Below are 17,150 nucleotides of genomic sequence, written 5' to 3' on the forward strand. Positions count from 1 at the left end.
TCATGATCTGCTTTGAAATCAAGTAGTATTTCAATCTTGTAGCTTTATTCAGACAAACCATCACATTAATTACTCAAACTTGCCTGAGTGCTGCAGCATGGTAGGTGTCTACATAATCCGAAATGAAGAGTTCCCGACTCCTAATTACTGGGTCTGTGATCACAAGCTCACGGCCAGAATCTACAGGAAATGTAATTGGTATGTATGTAAATAATTTTCACATATTTATTCAAAAATTCAGATGTGGGATAAATGTTAAAAGTGCTAATACAATTGGACACTGATAAAAATCAATATAGTTCCTTAATCATGGTATCATAATATGGTACAACACAGGAGGCCATTTGGCCCAACGTGCCTGTGCCGGCTCCTTGAAAGAGTCCCATTCCCCTGCTCTTACCCCACAGCTCTGTAATTTTTTTCCCTTGAAATATTTATCCAATTCCCTTTTGAAAGTTACTATTCAATCTGCTTCCACCACCTTTTTCAGGCAGTGCATTCCAGATCATAACAAGTCGTGTGTAAAAAATGTTCCCTCATGTCGCCTCTGGTTCTTTTGCCAATCACCTTAAATCTGTATCCTCTGGTTACCGACCCTTCTGCCACTGGAAAGAGTTTCTCCTTATTTAATCTACCAAAAACTATGGGGAAGATTTATGACAATCTTATGACAGATGAAAATACATTTAAAACAACAGGCTTTGCCAAATCAAAACAAGTCATAACAACAGAGCCTGATCAGAAGTGACAGCTCTGAATCTGAGTGAAATCTGTATAGGGATTCAAACACAACATCTTTCAATATCTGTCCCTTTTAAATGTTCTTGTACAAATCTTTGTTGCAATTTTCCACCATTTTCTCCCACCAATTTTTACTTCCTCCATGCTTTTTACTCCAACTAGATTAACAATTACCACTGATTTTGAACAAATACAATGTTCCAATATCTAGAATATTTTATTGCTTTAAAAAGTTAAAATCACTCAATCACTTTTCAAAGTTGGGCAACCATTCACTGCATGTTTTAGGACAAAATCATATGGAACTTTTAATTTAAAAAAATCAAACAGTACCAAAAATTTATCTTTATTCAGGGAAAAAAAACTGATAAAATATTAACTAATTAACATCACATTTATTTTGATTGAGATTCAATTTGAAACTTTACTACTTCAATTTTTAAGAAATATATGAGCACATCACTTAAGAGACCATCACAAATTTGCCTTCTAATTTGTGGACGAGTAATTCCAATGTGGATGTCATCCTGTTGGGAGCTGATGCACTCGATTTCTACAGGAAGGAGCCCAATTTGCCATCGCCCCCTAAGTAACCCATCTAACACAGACAAATTGGCCTCCTAAATGAGAATCTAAGCTGAGCCTGACATTCAGACTCCACTTTTGCACATTCCTTGTTTATACTGACAACTCTGTTTGTTATCCAAGCTCAGCCCCAAGCTAAGGTCCTATCACGAAACCTACCCCAGACATAGCTGTAGTTCAAGCCAAGATTGTTTCAGCATAGAGTTGCCAGACCTCCCCTTACAACCTACTCTTTAAACAGCTGTACCTATAAATGCTATACTGACTTGAATGTCTCTTTCAAAGTTGCTACAGTTTTAAACAACCTTTTTCTGAATTATTTTGAAAACATTTTACTGCTTTCAGCTTTATGATTTTCACCAAAAAGTAAAATACTACAGCTCTTGTTTGGTGATTTCAGTGATGAACATAGATCGTGATGAAGAACTGACAATTGGTGGAAAAAGCAGGCCACAACTGCAAATTCCTTGCTTTTGTAAATAAGAATTAGGATACCATAGTTACAGTTTTTAAAACCAGATCTTTTTGTTTAAGACTAAAATAAAGCAAAAATACATGTTTTTAAACTAATCTGCATTAAGAAAAAAAGAGGTACTTCTGATTTTAAAAGGACAAATAATCGATCACTAAGCCATGAAATGGCCTGTAAAAATGAACTATGGACTTCACATGACCCTTTAACTGTTTGCTCTATATAATGAGCAGATCCCACTAACCTATCTTCAAAAGGAAATTTCTTTTCAAGCAAATCTTTTCAATTTTAGTCAAATTGATAATACAATTACTTCAGAATCTATTCCAAAGTTTACTTCCAAGTGTATCTGATCCATGAGATTAACACAAGCTACACTGCTTTGTACATTAACATATTAACACTTAAACCCTTACTATCCAGATTAATCCAAAATATGGTAAAATTCATAAGTATTGTATTTTATGGTTGTAATTCCCTTACATGTACATTACCCAGATATCCACTGCACAGTGTTAGCTATTTTTCCTGAAGACATCCATGTACTGTACTGCACAAATTACAGCATACACTTTTTAGTAGAAACTTTTACAATGATTTTCCATTGCTGAACTGAAGACAAAATACACAATTTACAATGGAAGATTCTATATCTTACAAGGATCCTAATCCCAGGGCTTGATCCTCCAGTGCTCAAGGAAGCATAAATGTACATTATTCACCTTTAGGTATAATATTCCTCATTTCTCTCATTGAAGAGACTTTCAAATACAATGATGGAATCAGGCAACTCAATGGGATAAATTACTGGGGATGCACAGTCTTTCAAGAGATTTTCATTCTGCAGTAAGTAATTTACCCTCTACCTCCTTGACCCAAGTACTTGTTGACCAAGCAGCCTAAGTTCCTTCTGATTTTGTGGAGAAACTTGAACAAGAATCATGTTTTTAAAAAAAAAGTTGTTGAATAAATTAACAAGCTTAAACAACTTAGGCCATACATAACAAATTCTGAAAATCAAAAGCTCAAGAAACATTGAAGGAGAAAGTAACATTGAAGGAGGTAAAGGAACTGCCCAAGGCAGCTGATCCAAGTTTGGATTCGAGAATTGGCCTCAACATCCCTGGGTAATATGAGGTAAGGGAGGAGAATCACTCCTACAGTTGTGGTCTTTGGGTGAGCTCAGCTGTGATGCCTGACACAGTCACATTTGCCAGTTGACACTCACCTGAAAAATGACCAAGTGGATGAGACGCCCGAGGACTGTGAGCACCTCGAGAAACGTAGCCCCGTAAGAGTGAGGAAAGAGTGGACATTTACAGGGACAAAACTTTAAAAAGTGATAATAAGGGAAGAAGTTCTGTTGAAATACAGAACGTACTCCTTTACATGTCCCATCTGGCTAGTTTTTAAGCCTTTGAAGAATAATTATTAATTGAAGGGCTACGATTATAGAACTTTGCCAACTGGCCTTTCATCAAAGCAGGCATACTCTGCTGATAATAAGGGGATCCTTATGAAGCATGGTCACAAGCTGCCTTTCACGGTTGAGAAGTCTATTTACAGTCCAACTGGGAGAAGTCTTCCTTTCTGTTTAAAGCAGCCTGGCCAAACCTTGCTGTGTTCACAGTAAAAAAAACATCAGGAATTGATTTAAAAATAAAGATGGCTGCTAATCAGTCTGTACATAAACCAATTATGCTGAAACCAGACAATTTATGCAAGTCAGCCAGATGTTAAGAGCACATCTGCTTCTCTTCCATTTCAATGTAATGTCAGACAGCATAATTCTACATGTGACCCCATCAACAAACAATTATGTTTCATGGAATGGAGCCCATTTAAAAAAATAATAACTGCCTTTTTAAAAAATTCCATCAGTCACAAGACATGATTATTCTTGCAACTACCATTACCCACAAGGTTGAACTCCAACAAAAAAAACTCAAAAATAGAACAAGTAGAGTAACTTAATGGATATGTCTACTAACAAATGGGCCATCCTTTATTTGACAACAACTTTAATTGTAGTTTTACTCCCACAATGATTAGGTTTTAAAGGATTTTGTTGCAATTTCTTCCGACATTCATAGGATAAGAATTTTCATTCCACTTCAATATTGATGCAGAGGGTGGAATAATGAATTCTTTAGCGAAAAGGCCTTTTTTTAAAAAAATAGACAGAAACCTTGAATGTAGTGCACATACCGCTTTGTCATTATTCCCAAGTGGTATTATGAGTCGTGACCAAGACATACAATCCACTCATCCTTTCAGCAGATATTAATATTAAAGCTTCAGAATGGAATCTTTTCAAAGAAGAACTGCATTCCACATAAAGTCACTGGTTCAAAAGGGATATATTAGTTTATGCAATAACAGCTTCAGGTCCTTTGCAGTTTTTGAGCACAGCTGGTCTTTAATTGCCGTCCATCCTCATAAATAGGGACACGACAGAGTCCTCTTCAATTCCAGAAATGAAGGTATGTTGATGTTTTCTGCGTACCATGTAACAGTTGTGAATTTTATGATTTAGGAACAGAAGTTACTTTTGAAAGGGAGGGAAAGAAAATTAAATGCCGAAATGACCACTGGACATATTGTGATGCAATTTGATTTCATACTGCCATTTAGCTTCGGAAGAGTAGAATATTTTCAAACACATAACAACATTTAGTCCACTGATTTAATAAGACCATTAATGGCACAGACACGATGGGCCGAATGGCCTCCTTCCATGCTATATCATTCTATGATTAACTAAAAAATTAGACAAAGCAATTTGCCAAACTCCTTTCCGAGATGAATATGTAAGTCTGATAAAACTCAGGAGCAAGCCCAGCACAAAAAGATGTCTAAGAACCACAATTTTAAATGACCAGATCACTTTTGAAGTAAACCACTAGATGAGTGGGTTAAGTCTAAACATTATTAATAATGTTTCTTATCAGGATATGAGTAATCTTTGAGAGATGAGAATTGGTGGTTTCTGTCAGAAAACCCTCACATTTAATTACTCATGGAACACTGGATACTGGATCTACTGCCTCCCGATGAGAGTGTTCTACTGGGTGTTCAGTGGCTCTGCCAATGATACTTGGCATTTTCTCCACCAGTGTCCAATATCAAGCAAACCCATGCAAAGGATTAGAGATCACATTTTTCCTTCCTGGTTACCTAACCACAGTACTCATCAGAAGATGACTAGCTGACCTTGTAATTGAAGCACAAAATAAAATACTGTTAAAACAAGCCAGACACACCCTGTTTATGCTTCATCATGTTTTATGAACAACACACGAAGTTCCTTAGGTGGGCTTTCCATTTGGTTAGGCAGGCAAGTCAAAAGGTGTTAGTGGTTGTAATTTTACATCAGTCAACATATTGCTTTATCAAGAACTAGGGGTCATTGTCTCAGGATTAGGGGTCGGCCATTTTGGACTGAGGTGAGGAAACATTTCTTCACTCAGAGGGTTGTGAATCTTTGAAATTTTCTACCCCAGAGGGATGTGATGCTCAGTCGTTGAGTAGATTCAAAACGGAGGTCGACAGATTTTTGGACACGAAGGGAATCAAAGGATATGGGGATAGGATGGGAAAGTGGGGTTGAGGTAGAAGATCAGCCATGATCTTGTTGAATGGTGGAGCAGGCTCGAGGGGTCATGTGGCCTACTCCTGCTCCTATTTCTTATATTCTTATGTTCTTTCCAGCAGTAAGAAACTTCAGCAAATGCCGAGCCACCCTCACCCACTGAGGTGTAGGATAGTTTCGGGGTCCACTGCCCGAACAGGTCATCTTGAATAAGCTACAACCTGACACTACAAAGGTAATTGGTGACAACAGCCCTTTCCTTTGGTTTGGAGATAATACTGCACAGAGATTTGACTGGCAAGAACCTATTCACAATCTAGGTTTTCATGAAGCATTCACTGGTAAGATTAATTTGAAATCTGACTCTTATCAAGATAGCATTAAGAACATAAGAAATAGGAGCAGGAGTAGGCCAAACGGCCCCTCGAGCCTGCTCCACCATTCAATCAGATGATGGCTGATCTTCGACCTCAACTCCACTTTCCTGCCCGATCCCCATATCCCTTGATTCCCTTAGAGTCCAAAAGTCTATCTATCTCAGCCTTGAATATACTCATGATGTGGAGATGCCGGTGATGGACTGGGGTTGACAATTGACAATTGAACATAAGAATATAAGAAATAGGAGCAGGAGTAGGCCACATGACCCATCTGGTTCATTAATGTCCTTTAGGGAAGGAAGCCTGCCGCTCTTACCCGGTCTGGCCTATATGTGACTCCAGACCCACAGCAATGTGGTTGATTCTTAATTGCCCTCTGAAATGGCCTAGCAAGCCACTCAGTTGTAAAATCTCGCTACGAAAAGTCATAATAAGAATAAAACCGGACGGACCACCCGGCATCGGACCACTAGGCACCGGACACGACAACGGCAAAACACCAAGCCCAGTCGACCCTGCAAGGTCCTCCTTACTAACATCTGGGGACTTGTGCCAAAATTGGGAGAGCTGTCCCACAGACTAGTCAAGCAACAGCCTGACATAGCCATACTCACAGAATCATATCTTTCAGCCAACGTCCCACTCTTCCATCACCATCCCTGGGTATGTCCTGTCCCACCGGCAGGACAGACCCACCAGAGGTGGCGGTACAGTGATATACAGTCAGGAGGGAGTGGCCCTGGGAGTCCTCAACATTGACTCTGGACCCCATGAAATCTCATGGCATCAGGTCAAACATGGGCAAGGAAACCTCCTGCTGATTACCACCTAACGTCCTCCCTCAGCTGATGAATCAGTCCTCCTCCATGTTGAACACCACTTGGAGGAAGCACTGAGGGTAGCAAGGGCACAAAATGTACTCTGGGTGGGGGACTTCAATGTCCATCACCAAGAGTGGCTCGGTAGCGCCACTACTGACCGAGCTGGCCGAGTCCTGAAGGACATAGCTGCTAGACTGGGCCTGCGGCAGGTGGTGAGCGAACCAACACGAGGGAAAAGCTTACTTGACCTCGTCCTCACCAATCTACCTGTCGCAAATGCATCTGTCCATGACAGTATTGGTAGGAGTGACCACCGCACAGTCCTCGTGGAGATGAAATCCCGTCTTCGCACTGAGGACACCATCCAACGTGTTGTGTGGCACTACCACCGTGCTAAATGGGATAGATTCAGAACAGATCTAGCAGCTCAAAACTGGGCATCCATGAGGCGCTGTGGGCCATCAGCAGCAGCAGAATTGTATTCCAGCACAATCTGTAACCTCATGGCCCGGCATATTCCTCACTCTACCATTACCAACAAGCCAGGGGATCAACCCTGGTTCAATGAGGAGTGTAGAAGAGCATGCCAGGAGCAGCACCAGGCGTACCTAAAAATGAGGTGCCAACCTGGTGAAGCTACAACTCAGGACTACATGCATGCTAAACAGCGGAAGCAACATGCTATAGACAGAGCTAAGCGATTCCACAACCAACGGATCAGACCAAAGCTCTGCAGTCCTGCCACATCCAGTCGTGAATGGTGGTGGACAATTAAACAACTAATGGGAGGAGGAGGCTCTGCAAACATCCCCATTCTCAATGATGGCGGAGTCCAGCACGTGAGTGCAAAAGACAAGGCTGAAGCGTTTGCAACCATCTTCAGCCAGAAGTGCCGAGTGGATAATCCATCTCAGCCTCCTCCCGATATCCCCACCATCACGGAAGCCAGTCTTCGGCCAATTCGATTCACTCCACGTGATATCAAGAAACGGCTGAGTGCACTGGATACAGCAAAGGCTATGGGCCCTGACAACATCCCAGCTGTAGTGCTGAAGACTTGTGCTCCAGAACTAGCTGCGCCTCGAGCCAAGCTGTTCCAGTACAGCTACAACACTGGCATCCACCCGACAATGTGGAAAATTGCCCAGGTATGTCCTGTCCACAAAAAGCAGGACAAATCCAATCCGGCCAATTACCGCCCCATCAGTCTACTCTCAATCATCAGCAAAGTGATGGAAGGTGTCATCGACAGTGCTATCAAGCGGCACTTACTCACCAATAACCTGCTCACCAATGCTCAGTTTGGGTTCCGCCAGGACCACTCGGCTCCAGACCTCATTACAGCCTTGGTCCAAACATGGACAAAAGAGCTGAATTCCAGAGGTGAGGTGAGAGTGACTGCCCTTGACATCAAGGCAGCATTTGACCGAGTGTGGCACCAAGGAGCCCTAGTAAAATTGAAGTCAATGGGAATCAGGGGGAAAACTCTCCAGTGGCTGGAGTCATACCTAGCACAAAGGAAGATGGTAGTGGTTGTTGGAGGCCAATCATCTCAGCCCCAGGGCATTGCTGCAGGAGTTCCTCAGGGCAGTGTCCTAGGCCCAACCATCTTCAGCTGCTTCATCAATGACCTTCCCTCCATCATAAGGTCAGAAATGGGGATGTTCGCTGATGACTGCACAGTGTTCAGTTCCATTCGCAACCCCTCAGATAATGAAGCAGTCCGAGCCTGCATGCAGCAAGACCTGGACAACATCCAGGCTTGGGCTGATAAGTGGCAAGTAACATTGCGCCAGATAAGTGCCAGGCAATGACCATCTCCAACAAGAGAGAGTCTAACCACCTCCCCTTGACATTCAACGGCATTACCATCGCCGAATCCCCCACCATCAACATCCTGGGGGTCACCATTGACCAGAAACTTAACTGGACCAGCCATATAAATACTGTGGCTACGAGAGCAGGTCAGAGGCTGGGTATTCTGCGGCGAGTGACTCACCTCCTGACTCCCCAAAGCCTTTCCACCATCTACAAGGCACAAGTCAGGAGTGTGATGGAATATTCTCCACTTGCCTGGATGAGTGCAGTTCCAACACTCAAGAAGCTCGACACCATCCAAGATAAAGCAGCCCGCTTGATTGGCACCCCATCCACCACCCTAAACATTCACTCCCTTCACCACCGGCGCACTGTGGCTGCAGTGTGCACCATCCACAGGATGCACTGCAGCAACTCGCCAAGGCTTCTTCGACAGCACCTCCCAAACCCGCGACCTCTACCACCTAGAAGGACAAGGGCAGCAGGCGCATGGGAACAACACCACCTGCACGTTCCCCTCCAAGTCACACACCATCCCGACTTGGAAATATATCGCCGTTCCTTCATTGTCGCTGGGTCAAAATCCTGGAACTCTCTTCCTAACAGCACTGTGGGAGAACCGTCACCACACGGACTGCAGCGGTTCAAGAAGGCGGCTCACCACCACCTTCTCGAGGGCAATTAGGGATGGGCAATAAATGCCGGCCTTGCCAGCGACGCCCACATCCCGTGAACGAATTTTTTAAAAAAATTGTAAACAATTTTACAACACCAAGTTATAGTCCAATGATTTTATTTGAAATTTACAAGTTTTTGGAGGCTTCCTCTTTCCTCATTTACCTGAGGAAGGAGGAAGCCTCCAAAAGCTTGTAAATTTCAAATAAAATCGTTGGACTATAACTTGGTGTTGTAAAATTGTTTACAATTGAATATACTCAACCACTCAATACCCACCGACCTCCGGGGTGGAGAATTCCAAAGACTCACAACCCTCCGAGTGAAGAAATTCCTCCTCATCTCAGTCTTAAATGGCCAACCCCTCATACTGTGACTATGCCCCCTGGTTCTAGACTCTCCAGCCAGGGGAAACAACCTCTCAGCATCTACCCTGTCAAGTCCCCTCAGAATGTTATTTGTCTCAATGCAATGACCTCTCATTCTAAACTCCAGAGTGTATAGGCCCATTCTACTCAACCTCTCCTCAAAGGACAACCCTCTCATCCCAGGAATTAATCTGCTGAACCTTTGCTGCACAGCTTCAAAGGAAAGTATATCCTTCCTTAGATAAGGAGATCAAAACTGTACACGGTACCCGAAGCATGGTCTCATCAAAGCCCTGCAATTGTAGTAAGACTTCCTTACTCTTGTACTCCAACCCCCTTGCAATTAAGGCCAACATACCATTTGCTTTCCTAACTTTTTGCTGTACCTGCATGCTAACTTTTTGTGTCTCTTGTACGAGGACACCCAAATCTTTCTGAACACGAACATTTAACAGTTTCTCACCATTAAAAAAATTCTGTTTTTCTATTCTTCCTACCAAAGTGAATAACCTCACATTTCCCCACATTATATTCCATATGCCACCTTCTTGCCCACTCACTTAACCTTTGCAGACTTTTTGTGTTCTCCTCACAGCTTACTTTCCCACCTAGCTTTGTACAGTCAGCAAACTTGGATACATTACACTCGGTCCCTTCATCTAAGACATTAGTATATAATACAAATAGCTGAGACCCGAGCACTGACCCTTGCGGTGCCCCACTAGTGACAGCCTGCCAACCCGAAAATGACCCATTTATCCCTAATCTCTGTTTTCTGTCCGTTAACCAATCCTCTATCCGTGCTAATTTGTTACCCCCAACCTCATGAGTCCTTATCTGTGTAACAACCTTTGAGGTGACACCTTATCGAATGCCTTTTGAAAATCCAAATATTTTCATCCACTGGTTCCCCTTTATCTACGCTGCTACATCCTCAAAAAACTCTAATAAATTTGTCAAACATGATTTCACTTCCAAAAAACCATGTTGACTCTGCCTAATCATATTATGATGTTCCAAGTGCCCTATTACCACTTCCTTAATGATGGATTCCAGTATTTTCCCGATGACTGATATCAGGCTAACTGGCCTGTCGTTCCCTGTTTTCTCTTTCCCTCCTTTCTTGAATAGCGGGGTTACATTTGCTGCCTTCCAATCTGCTGGGACCGTTCTAGAATCTAGCGAATTTTGGAAAATCATAACCAATGCATCCACTATCTCTGCAGTCACCTTTTTTGAACCCTCGGATGTAGGCCATCAGGTCCAGGGGATTTATAGGCTTTTAGTCCCATTAGTTTCTCAAGTACTTTTTCTCTACTGATATTAATTACTTAAGTTCCTCACTCTCATTAGCCCCTTGGTTCCCTACTATTTCTGGTATGCTTTTTGTGTCTTCTACTGTGAAGATAAATCAAAATATTTGTTTAATTCATCTGCCATTTACTGATTCCCCATTATAATTTCTCCTGTCTCAGCCTCTAAGGGATCAACTTTTACTTTTGCTACTCTCTTCCTTTTTACATACTTGTAGAAGCTCTTACAATCCATTTTTATATATCTTGCTAGTTTACTTTCATATTCTATTTTCTCCCTTTTTTATCAATTTTTTGGTCAGGAAGATTTAATCTTGAATTTTTCCACGTGTACTCGGATACCCAAAACTAGCTGTACATTGACACCATCTGTTGGCAATTGCTTAGTTCCACTGGTTCTTTCTTGGGACCATGTGCTAGTCAGTCATTATAATTAAGGATAGCTATCCAGATTCCTTATGCAAAGATATGTGGCGAACAATGACACACAAGACTAAGCAGGGGTGGGGGGGGTTCTAATTTACTCCATTTTGGGAACCATGGTCTTTTTCTAGGGACTTGAAATATGATGGAAGAGAATTTCACTGATCCCATGCTTCCAGCAGGCAGATGTGCTAGAAGGCAACACAGTTCAGAGTAATTGCGACAACACTGTAGTGGTAATTCCCTGACTTGTACTCCCTTTGACGATAGCTCCTCACTGGGAGTACAGGATCAGTGAATTTACCCTACAAACTTCAGTTGTTATGGGTCTGAAAGCTTACAAAATATCTTTGTGAAAAGATTGTTGGAACCATCAGCCTCGTATACAGTTGCACTGAAAAAGTTAAACAAGGTACTGGGTCATTTTGGCAGCAGGATATAATACAAAACAAAAAAGAGGTGGTGCACAATGTAAATTTGTGATTCCTGGAAAGACATTAGCTGTGACCAGTTTAAGGTAAAAATGGTTGATCAAGATTTTAAGGTCAACACTTTGCAATGTCTTGTTTAAATTTGGAAAAAAACAAAATTCAAAAAAACTGAGAATATGTGTGACGCCACAGAATAATGCTGAACTGAACAAAACTGTCAGTCATGGAAATGCATGAATTAAATTGATAGAAGCAAAAGAGTTGAAGATAAACCATGTATTAATGCTACAAAAAAGCAATGAAGAAAATAAATATTAATACTGCACCACGTAACATTACTTAAGAAAATGGCATGTTTAACCCCCAAGATTCTTCATCTCAAGGTATGAGCCCATTTACAAAAATGTGTTCTTACACATATGCATGGCAGCAGGGTCACTGAACAATGGCCTATATCTCCTTCTTGCTATAGCCCAGGGACATGGAGGCCAACTGCAGCACCCCACCAACATCCAGGCCATGACACAAAATAGATTAACCAGAGCATAAAGACGGTGCTTCAGTTAAGTACAACTCATATCATTTGAGTTTTTCAAAAATTAAAAATGGAGGCTGGAAATAAAATTGATTATTCAGGCAGGCAACAATTTTTATACAATTCTGGTGTACTTAGTAAATAAACTGCAAATCTAATCTACAGCAAATTCTACTATATTTATTAATTACAGATCTTCCAGTACTAACATTTAGCTACTAATTACAGGTTTCGAAAGACTTCTTTTGTGTCCCTCAATAGCTCATCGGGTAAAAGCAGCATGTGTGCAAGCTAGGAAACTCTTGGTATCCATCCATGATTTAGGTGTCAATGAGGTGCTACAATTGGCCTCAGTCCCCTAGGCTATTAGTAGGAGGGAAATGTAGGCCAAGGTTCCTGCTCCTGAATGTTATCCAGTGGCCCTTGCTGCCAAATGCATGTGTGGACAATGAATCAGGTTTATCTATCACAGTCCCCTTCCCAAAAAAGTAAATTTACTGTTCACACAGCCAGGCTCATACATGAAGCTGTGGCGCCTTAGAGAGCAAGGTATCTGAAAGGCACTGGCATTTGTGGAACCATGACTTGTCAATTTCAGGAGAGAAATGGGGTTAAGGAAAGATAATCGGAGGAAACAAAAACATTTTATTTGTCATGGAAAGTATTACAGTACTCACCATTCTCATTATGTCGGTCCTGAACCAGATGTTGGTAGACTGAATCAGGCACCTCTGACTGGCGATAGTACCACTTGACATTCATTAACAGATGGTCCCGTTTGCTCTGAAATGTTAAACATCAGCAGGCTAAATAAATGAAATTATAAAAGGGTCAATATTAGCACTATTCTTTGCATTGTGCTAATACAAAAATGAGCAAGACTTGGGCATATACAAAATAAATGATTTTAATCATATTACAGAAATACTCAAGTTTAAGCAATATTACTGAAACATTCCTGATGAGCCAGTCCACCAAGGCTGGCATTTATGGTCAAATGGCTGCAAACATTTAACATGTTCCATATCAACTGCAGCATATGATGGCAGAAAGGATTTAACAGGGAAATAAACTGAATGACATCAGCCCTATAACTCTCATGTCTTGGGCATAAGTAAATTATAAATCCAATCGAGATGGGTTAGACGCATAAACCACCACTCCAGAGTAATGCATCACATAGGTACTGCTGTTAAAAGTAGTCACACGGCTACTTATGTACACTTGATTAGAAAATGATTTTGTAGGGCATTTCAATTGTTATCAGAACGATATCAGATAGTGTTCATAGGAACAGGAGTAGGCCATTCAGACCCTCAAGCCTGTTCTGCCATTCAATTGGATCGTGGCTGATCTGTACCTGAACTCAGTTTACCCTGCTTTGGTTCCATATCCCTTGATACCCTTACCTAACAAAAATCTATCTATCTCAGTCTTGACAGCTCCAATTGTTCTGGCACCAATAGCCTTTTGAGAACTGTGTTCAATTATGTAATTTTTGCTTATAGGCGAAGATGTTCAGACTTGACTGGAAACTCTGTAGCACAGACATCCTGCAGGAAAGTGGACAAAAGGAGTAGTCGTCCAAGGTGTAGAACAACACAGGCTGTCTGGGAGAGAGATGGTGGGCGGGGGTGGATTTTCCATGGCAGTGATGCAAAAGGAAAAGGATTGCGCCCAGGTACTCTCTGGGTTAGATACTGGATTCATACACAGTAGTAGTTAGAGACTTGTATGGTAGCAAAGGCCAGGAAAGAAAATAAACCAACAATAAAAAACACATATTTTACTTGTTATTCAATGTTTAGTAATATATACACAGGGGATGGATGCACATTGTGCAATTAATTAACTGCAAATTATTTTTTGTAAACATGAGGCAATGTGCATCAAGTTGTTTCTGTGAATGGCATAATGCACTATTTTTACATAAGTGGTAGGAGTTCAAAACATTAGTTATGAACTAAAACATTTTAAAATTGTTGAAGTACACAAAAAGAAATAACAGCAGAGAGTGATTTCAAAGTTGTAAATCTAAACACGGACTCAGTTACAGATATCATCTGAAATACTCAATTAGATTTTAGCATCAAAGCTATCAATCATTATTCTAAATTGACTGTTCTGGATTATCACTATATGGAGAGGTTAGAAGTCAACATTCTATTTAGTTTTTTGGTCCTTCTCCAGTCAAATTTTCTGTGAAATTCATCAAGATGTACAACTAATTACATGTTGAATGATAGATATTTATTTGTGAATTCAGGTTAAGGTTAAAAGGCACATTTGCTCAATAGCTTGTAGCAGTGCCACCTTTATTAGTGCCACTTCTATTAGTGCAGAATTTTCCACAGCTGTACAAAATTAGTAAGGAACATAATGAAATAATTCAAGAACAAAGTTGCTATCAAAAGCTTTGCTTCCTGTTGTGAACAAGGTTTTAGAAGACAGCTTTTTCCAGTGTAAATGTTAGTGGGTTAGATTTTTTTTAAATGCTGAGAAAAATTGCATGCTGCTTGCAAATGCTAATTAGAAAAGTCAGATTGGCAAATCTTGAGTATCATATAAAAATATTGTACAATATATATGCTGTACTATCAGGCCTTCAGTCGTATCATCAGTAGACCAGTCAGTGGCAGCACTGAGTTAGAAAACAGCAGTCTGTGCTTCCAAACATCAACTATACTTCTGCAAAATTCATGATGGAATTAGTAGCAGTCCTCCCATGTACAACCAATGCTGGTTTATAGCAAAACAAAACTCGACAACTCACTTTTTGTGTTTCCTTCTTTGAAAATGTAGGTTTTATCTATATAAATGGATTTGGCACCTCATTCATTAAACTTATATAGATTCTTAGCACTACACTGAGGTGGTAGCTAAGACTGCAGGGAATTTTAGAATCAAATTTCTTTGCAGAAGAAGCACTCCAAACTACACAACAAACACACATCATAACCATATTGTGACCAAAATAATATGGGATCTCTGGTAAAGAGAGTGCCCAGTAACCATCTGGATATGTTAAGCAAGGTCCAAGAACTCAAATGTTATTTGCAGTGTTGTCAGGGAAAGCTTGGAAAATCCAAAGCTTTGCCCAAACCCAATCACATGGAGCCCTTCAAAGTACACAAATTAATTTCCTTTGCAGCTTTTCAAAACAATGGTAAACACCTGTTACTTTCTTATGCAGAATATCGATACACATTTAACAGGCAGCTCCTGCATTTCCCATTAGCTGAATGCAGTACTGCACATTGCACCAACATTACTCTGAGCTTGAGCAGAAAGAGATAGGAGAAAAACCTGTGCAACGATTCCGATGAGTGTTATTTTCCAGCATGCCACTGATTACACAAGGTTCTAGATACACAAGGTTCAAGAATGCTGAAATTGAGTTACTCAAATTATTTATTCCATATTCTGTTCATAATGACAGGTTTAGATGTTTATATACTTGTCTCATGACAATAAAAATATGTTGCTCTAAACATCCATTCCAGAAGGTAATACGGTGCAACACTCATTTTGGATATGAACTTGGATTCAGAACACTGACAGTTTATTTCTCAAATTTTTGATACTCAATTTGCTGCTTCCCAACATCCATGTCATTTATGCCTTGAATCAATCAACTGAAGTTAAATAAAATAATACTGTTTAATAGATATTTAGTAAGAAATGTTCACAACAGATGTCCTTAGATATCAGCTTGACTCAATTGGTAGCACATTCACCTGAGTCTGAGTATGTGGGTTTGAGACCAACACCAGGACCTGAGCTCACAATCTAAGTTGTAAGTACAGCGCAGTAGAGGTAATGCTACATTGTTGGAGATGTTAAACAGATGGTCCCACCTGCTGGTTCAGGTGATGTTAAACATCCTATGTCACTTTTCAAAAAGCAGAGAAATTTATCTGGTGTCCAAAATTCCACCAAAAACCAGTATCACCAATGTTGTGGAGATGCCGGTGATGGACTGGGGTTGACAATTTTATTTTAAATTCACAAGCTTTCGGAGATTTTCTCCTTCCTCAGGCAAACATTTGCCTGAGGAAGGAGAAAATCTCCGAAAGCTTGTGAATTTAAAATAAAATTGCTGGACTATAACTTGGTGTTGTAAAATTGTTTACAGTATCACCAAACACAAGCTTAGCTGGTCATTCATCTCATTGCCGTTTGTGGCTGCCGCATTTGCCTAAACAACAGTAAATGCACTCCAAAAGGTAAATGTGCGAAGTTCTTGAGATCCCTGAACCTATCACCCTCCAAGACCCTCCTTAAGATTCAGCTCTGACCAAGCTTCTAGTCAACTCTAACATCTCGTTCTTTAACTCAGCGTTATCTGATTATGCTTCCGTGAAGCACCTTGGTATGCTCTTCTACGTTAATGGCGCTATATAAATGTAAGTTGTTGTTGTTGTTGTTTGGTGGTGGTGATGTGAAGAGCTGTACTCCAGCATGAAGCAAAGCCTTTGGGAGATGACCGGAAACAGTTGGGGGAAGAGGGGGTAGAAATTAGACCATATCATAAAAGCAGCTTTTCCAAATTCCTAACCTCTTGTAAATTGATTTAATTGCATGAAATATTTTTACAGTACTACTGTTTTAAGTGCATACTATAACATTAATAAGTCACATATCACTGCATTATAAAGCAATACCATCCCTTTTCACGACTTGTATAGCTTAAAATGCAGTTCCAGAACTGAAAAATACCATAATTTTAAATCGGAGCCCTGAGTACTCTTTCCTACATAGTTGCGTTTTATGTTCCAGAAGTTCCATAGGCACCTTCATCTTAACTCTCCTCTGGATTTGAAAGCTGCAAGCAATTTATCTTTGCTATCATTTGGTGTTACAGAGTGCAGCCAGAGGCAACTAGAATGAGGTCAGGTATCTCAGGAAGTTGCCACTGATGATGACAGAGCACTAATGTCTTGCAAAAGTAATCACTAAGTGGAAGAGAAAGCAGCATATAATTTATCCAGCATTC

General features: G+C 40.6%; 1 protein-coding gene across 6 annotated transcripts in view; it reads right to left on the minus strand.

The window, feature by feature from the left end:
* The window catches only part of rerea (arginine-glutamic acid dipeptide (RE) repeats a), a 399,886-nt gene that overhangs the window by 192,158 nt on the left and 190,578 nt on the right, over positions 1-17,150 (minus strand). For all 6 annotated transcript variants that reach the window (XM_067970328.1, XM_067970329.1, XM_067970324.1 and 3 more), the window contains 2 exons: positions 12,832-12,937; positions 84-180 (listed from right to left, as the gene is read on the minus strand). In XM_067970328.1, coding sequence (XP_067826429.1) covers positions 84-180; positions 12,832-12,937 — 203 coding nt within the window. The remainder of the gene's footprint in view (positions 1-83; positions 181-12,831; positions 12,938-17,150) is intronic.

The sequence above is a fragment of the Heptranchias perlo genome, chromosome 32 (assembly GCF_035084215.1).
Source record: "Heptranchias perlo isolate sHepPer1 chromosome 32, sHepPer1.hap1, whole genome shotgun sequence".
Lineage (NCBI taxonomy): Eukaryota > Metazoa > Chordata > Chondrichthyes > Hexanchiformes > Hexanchidae > Heptranchias > Heptranchias perlo.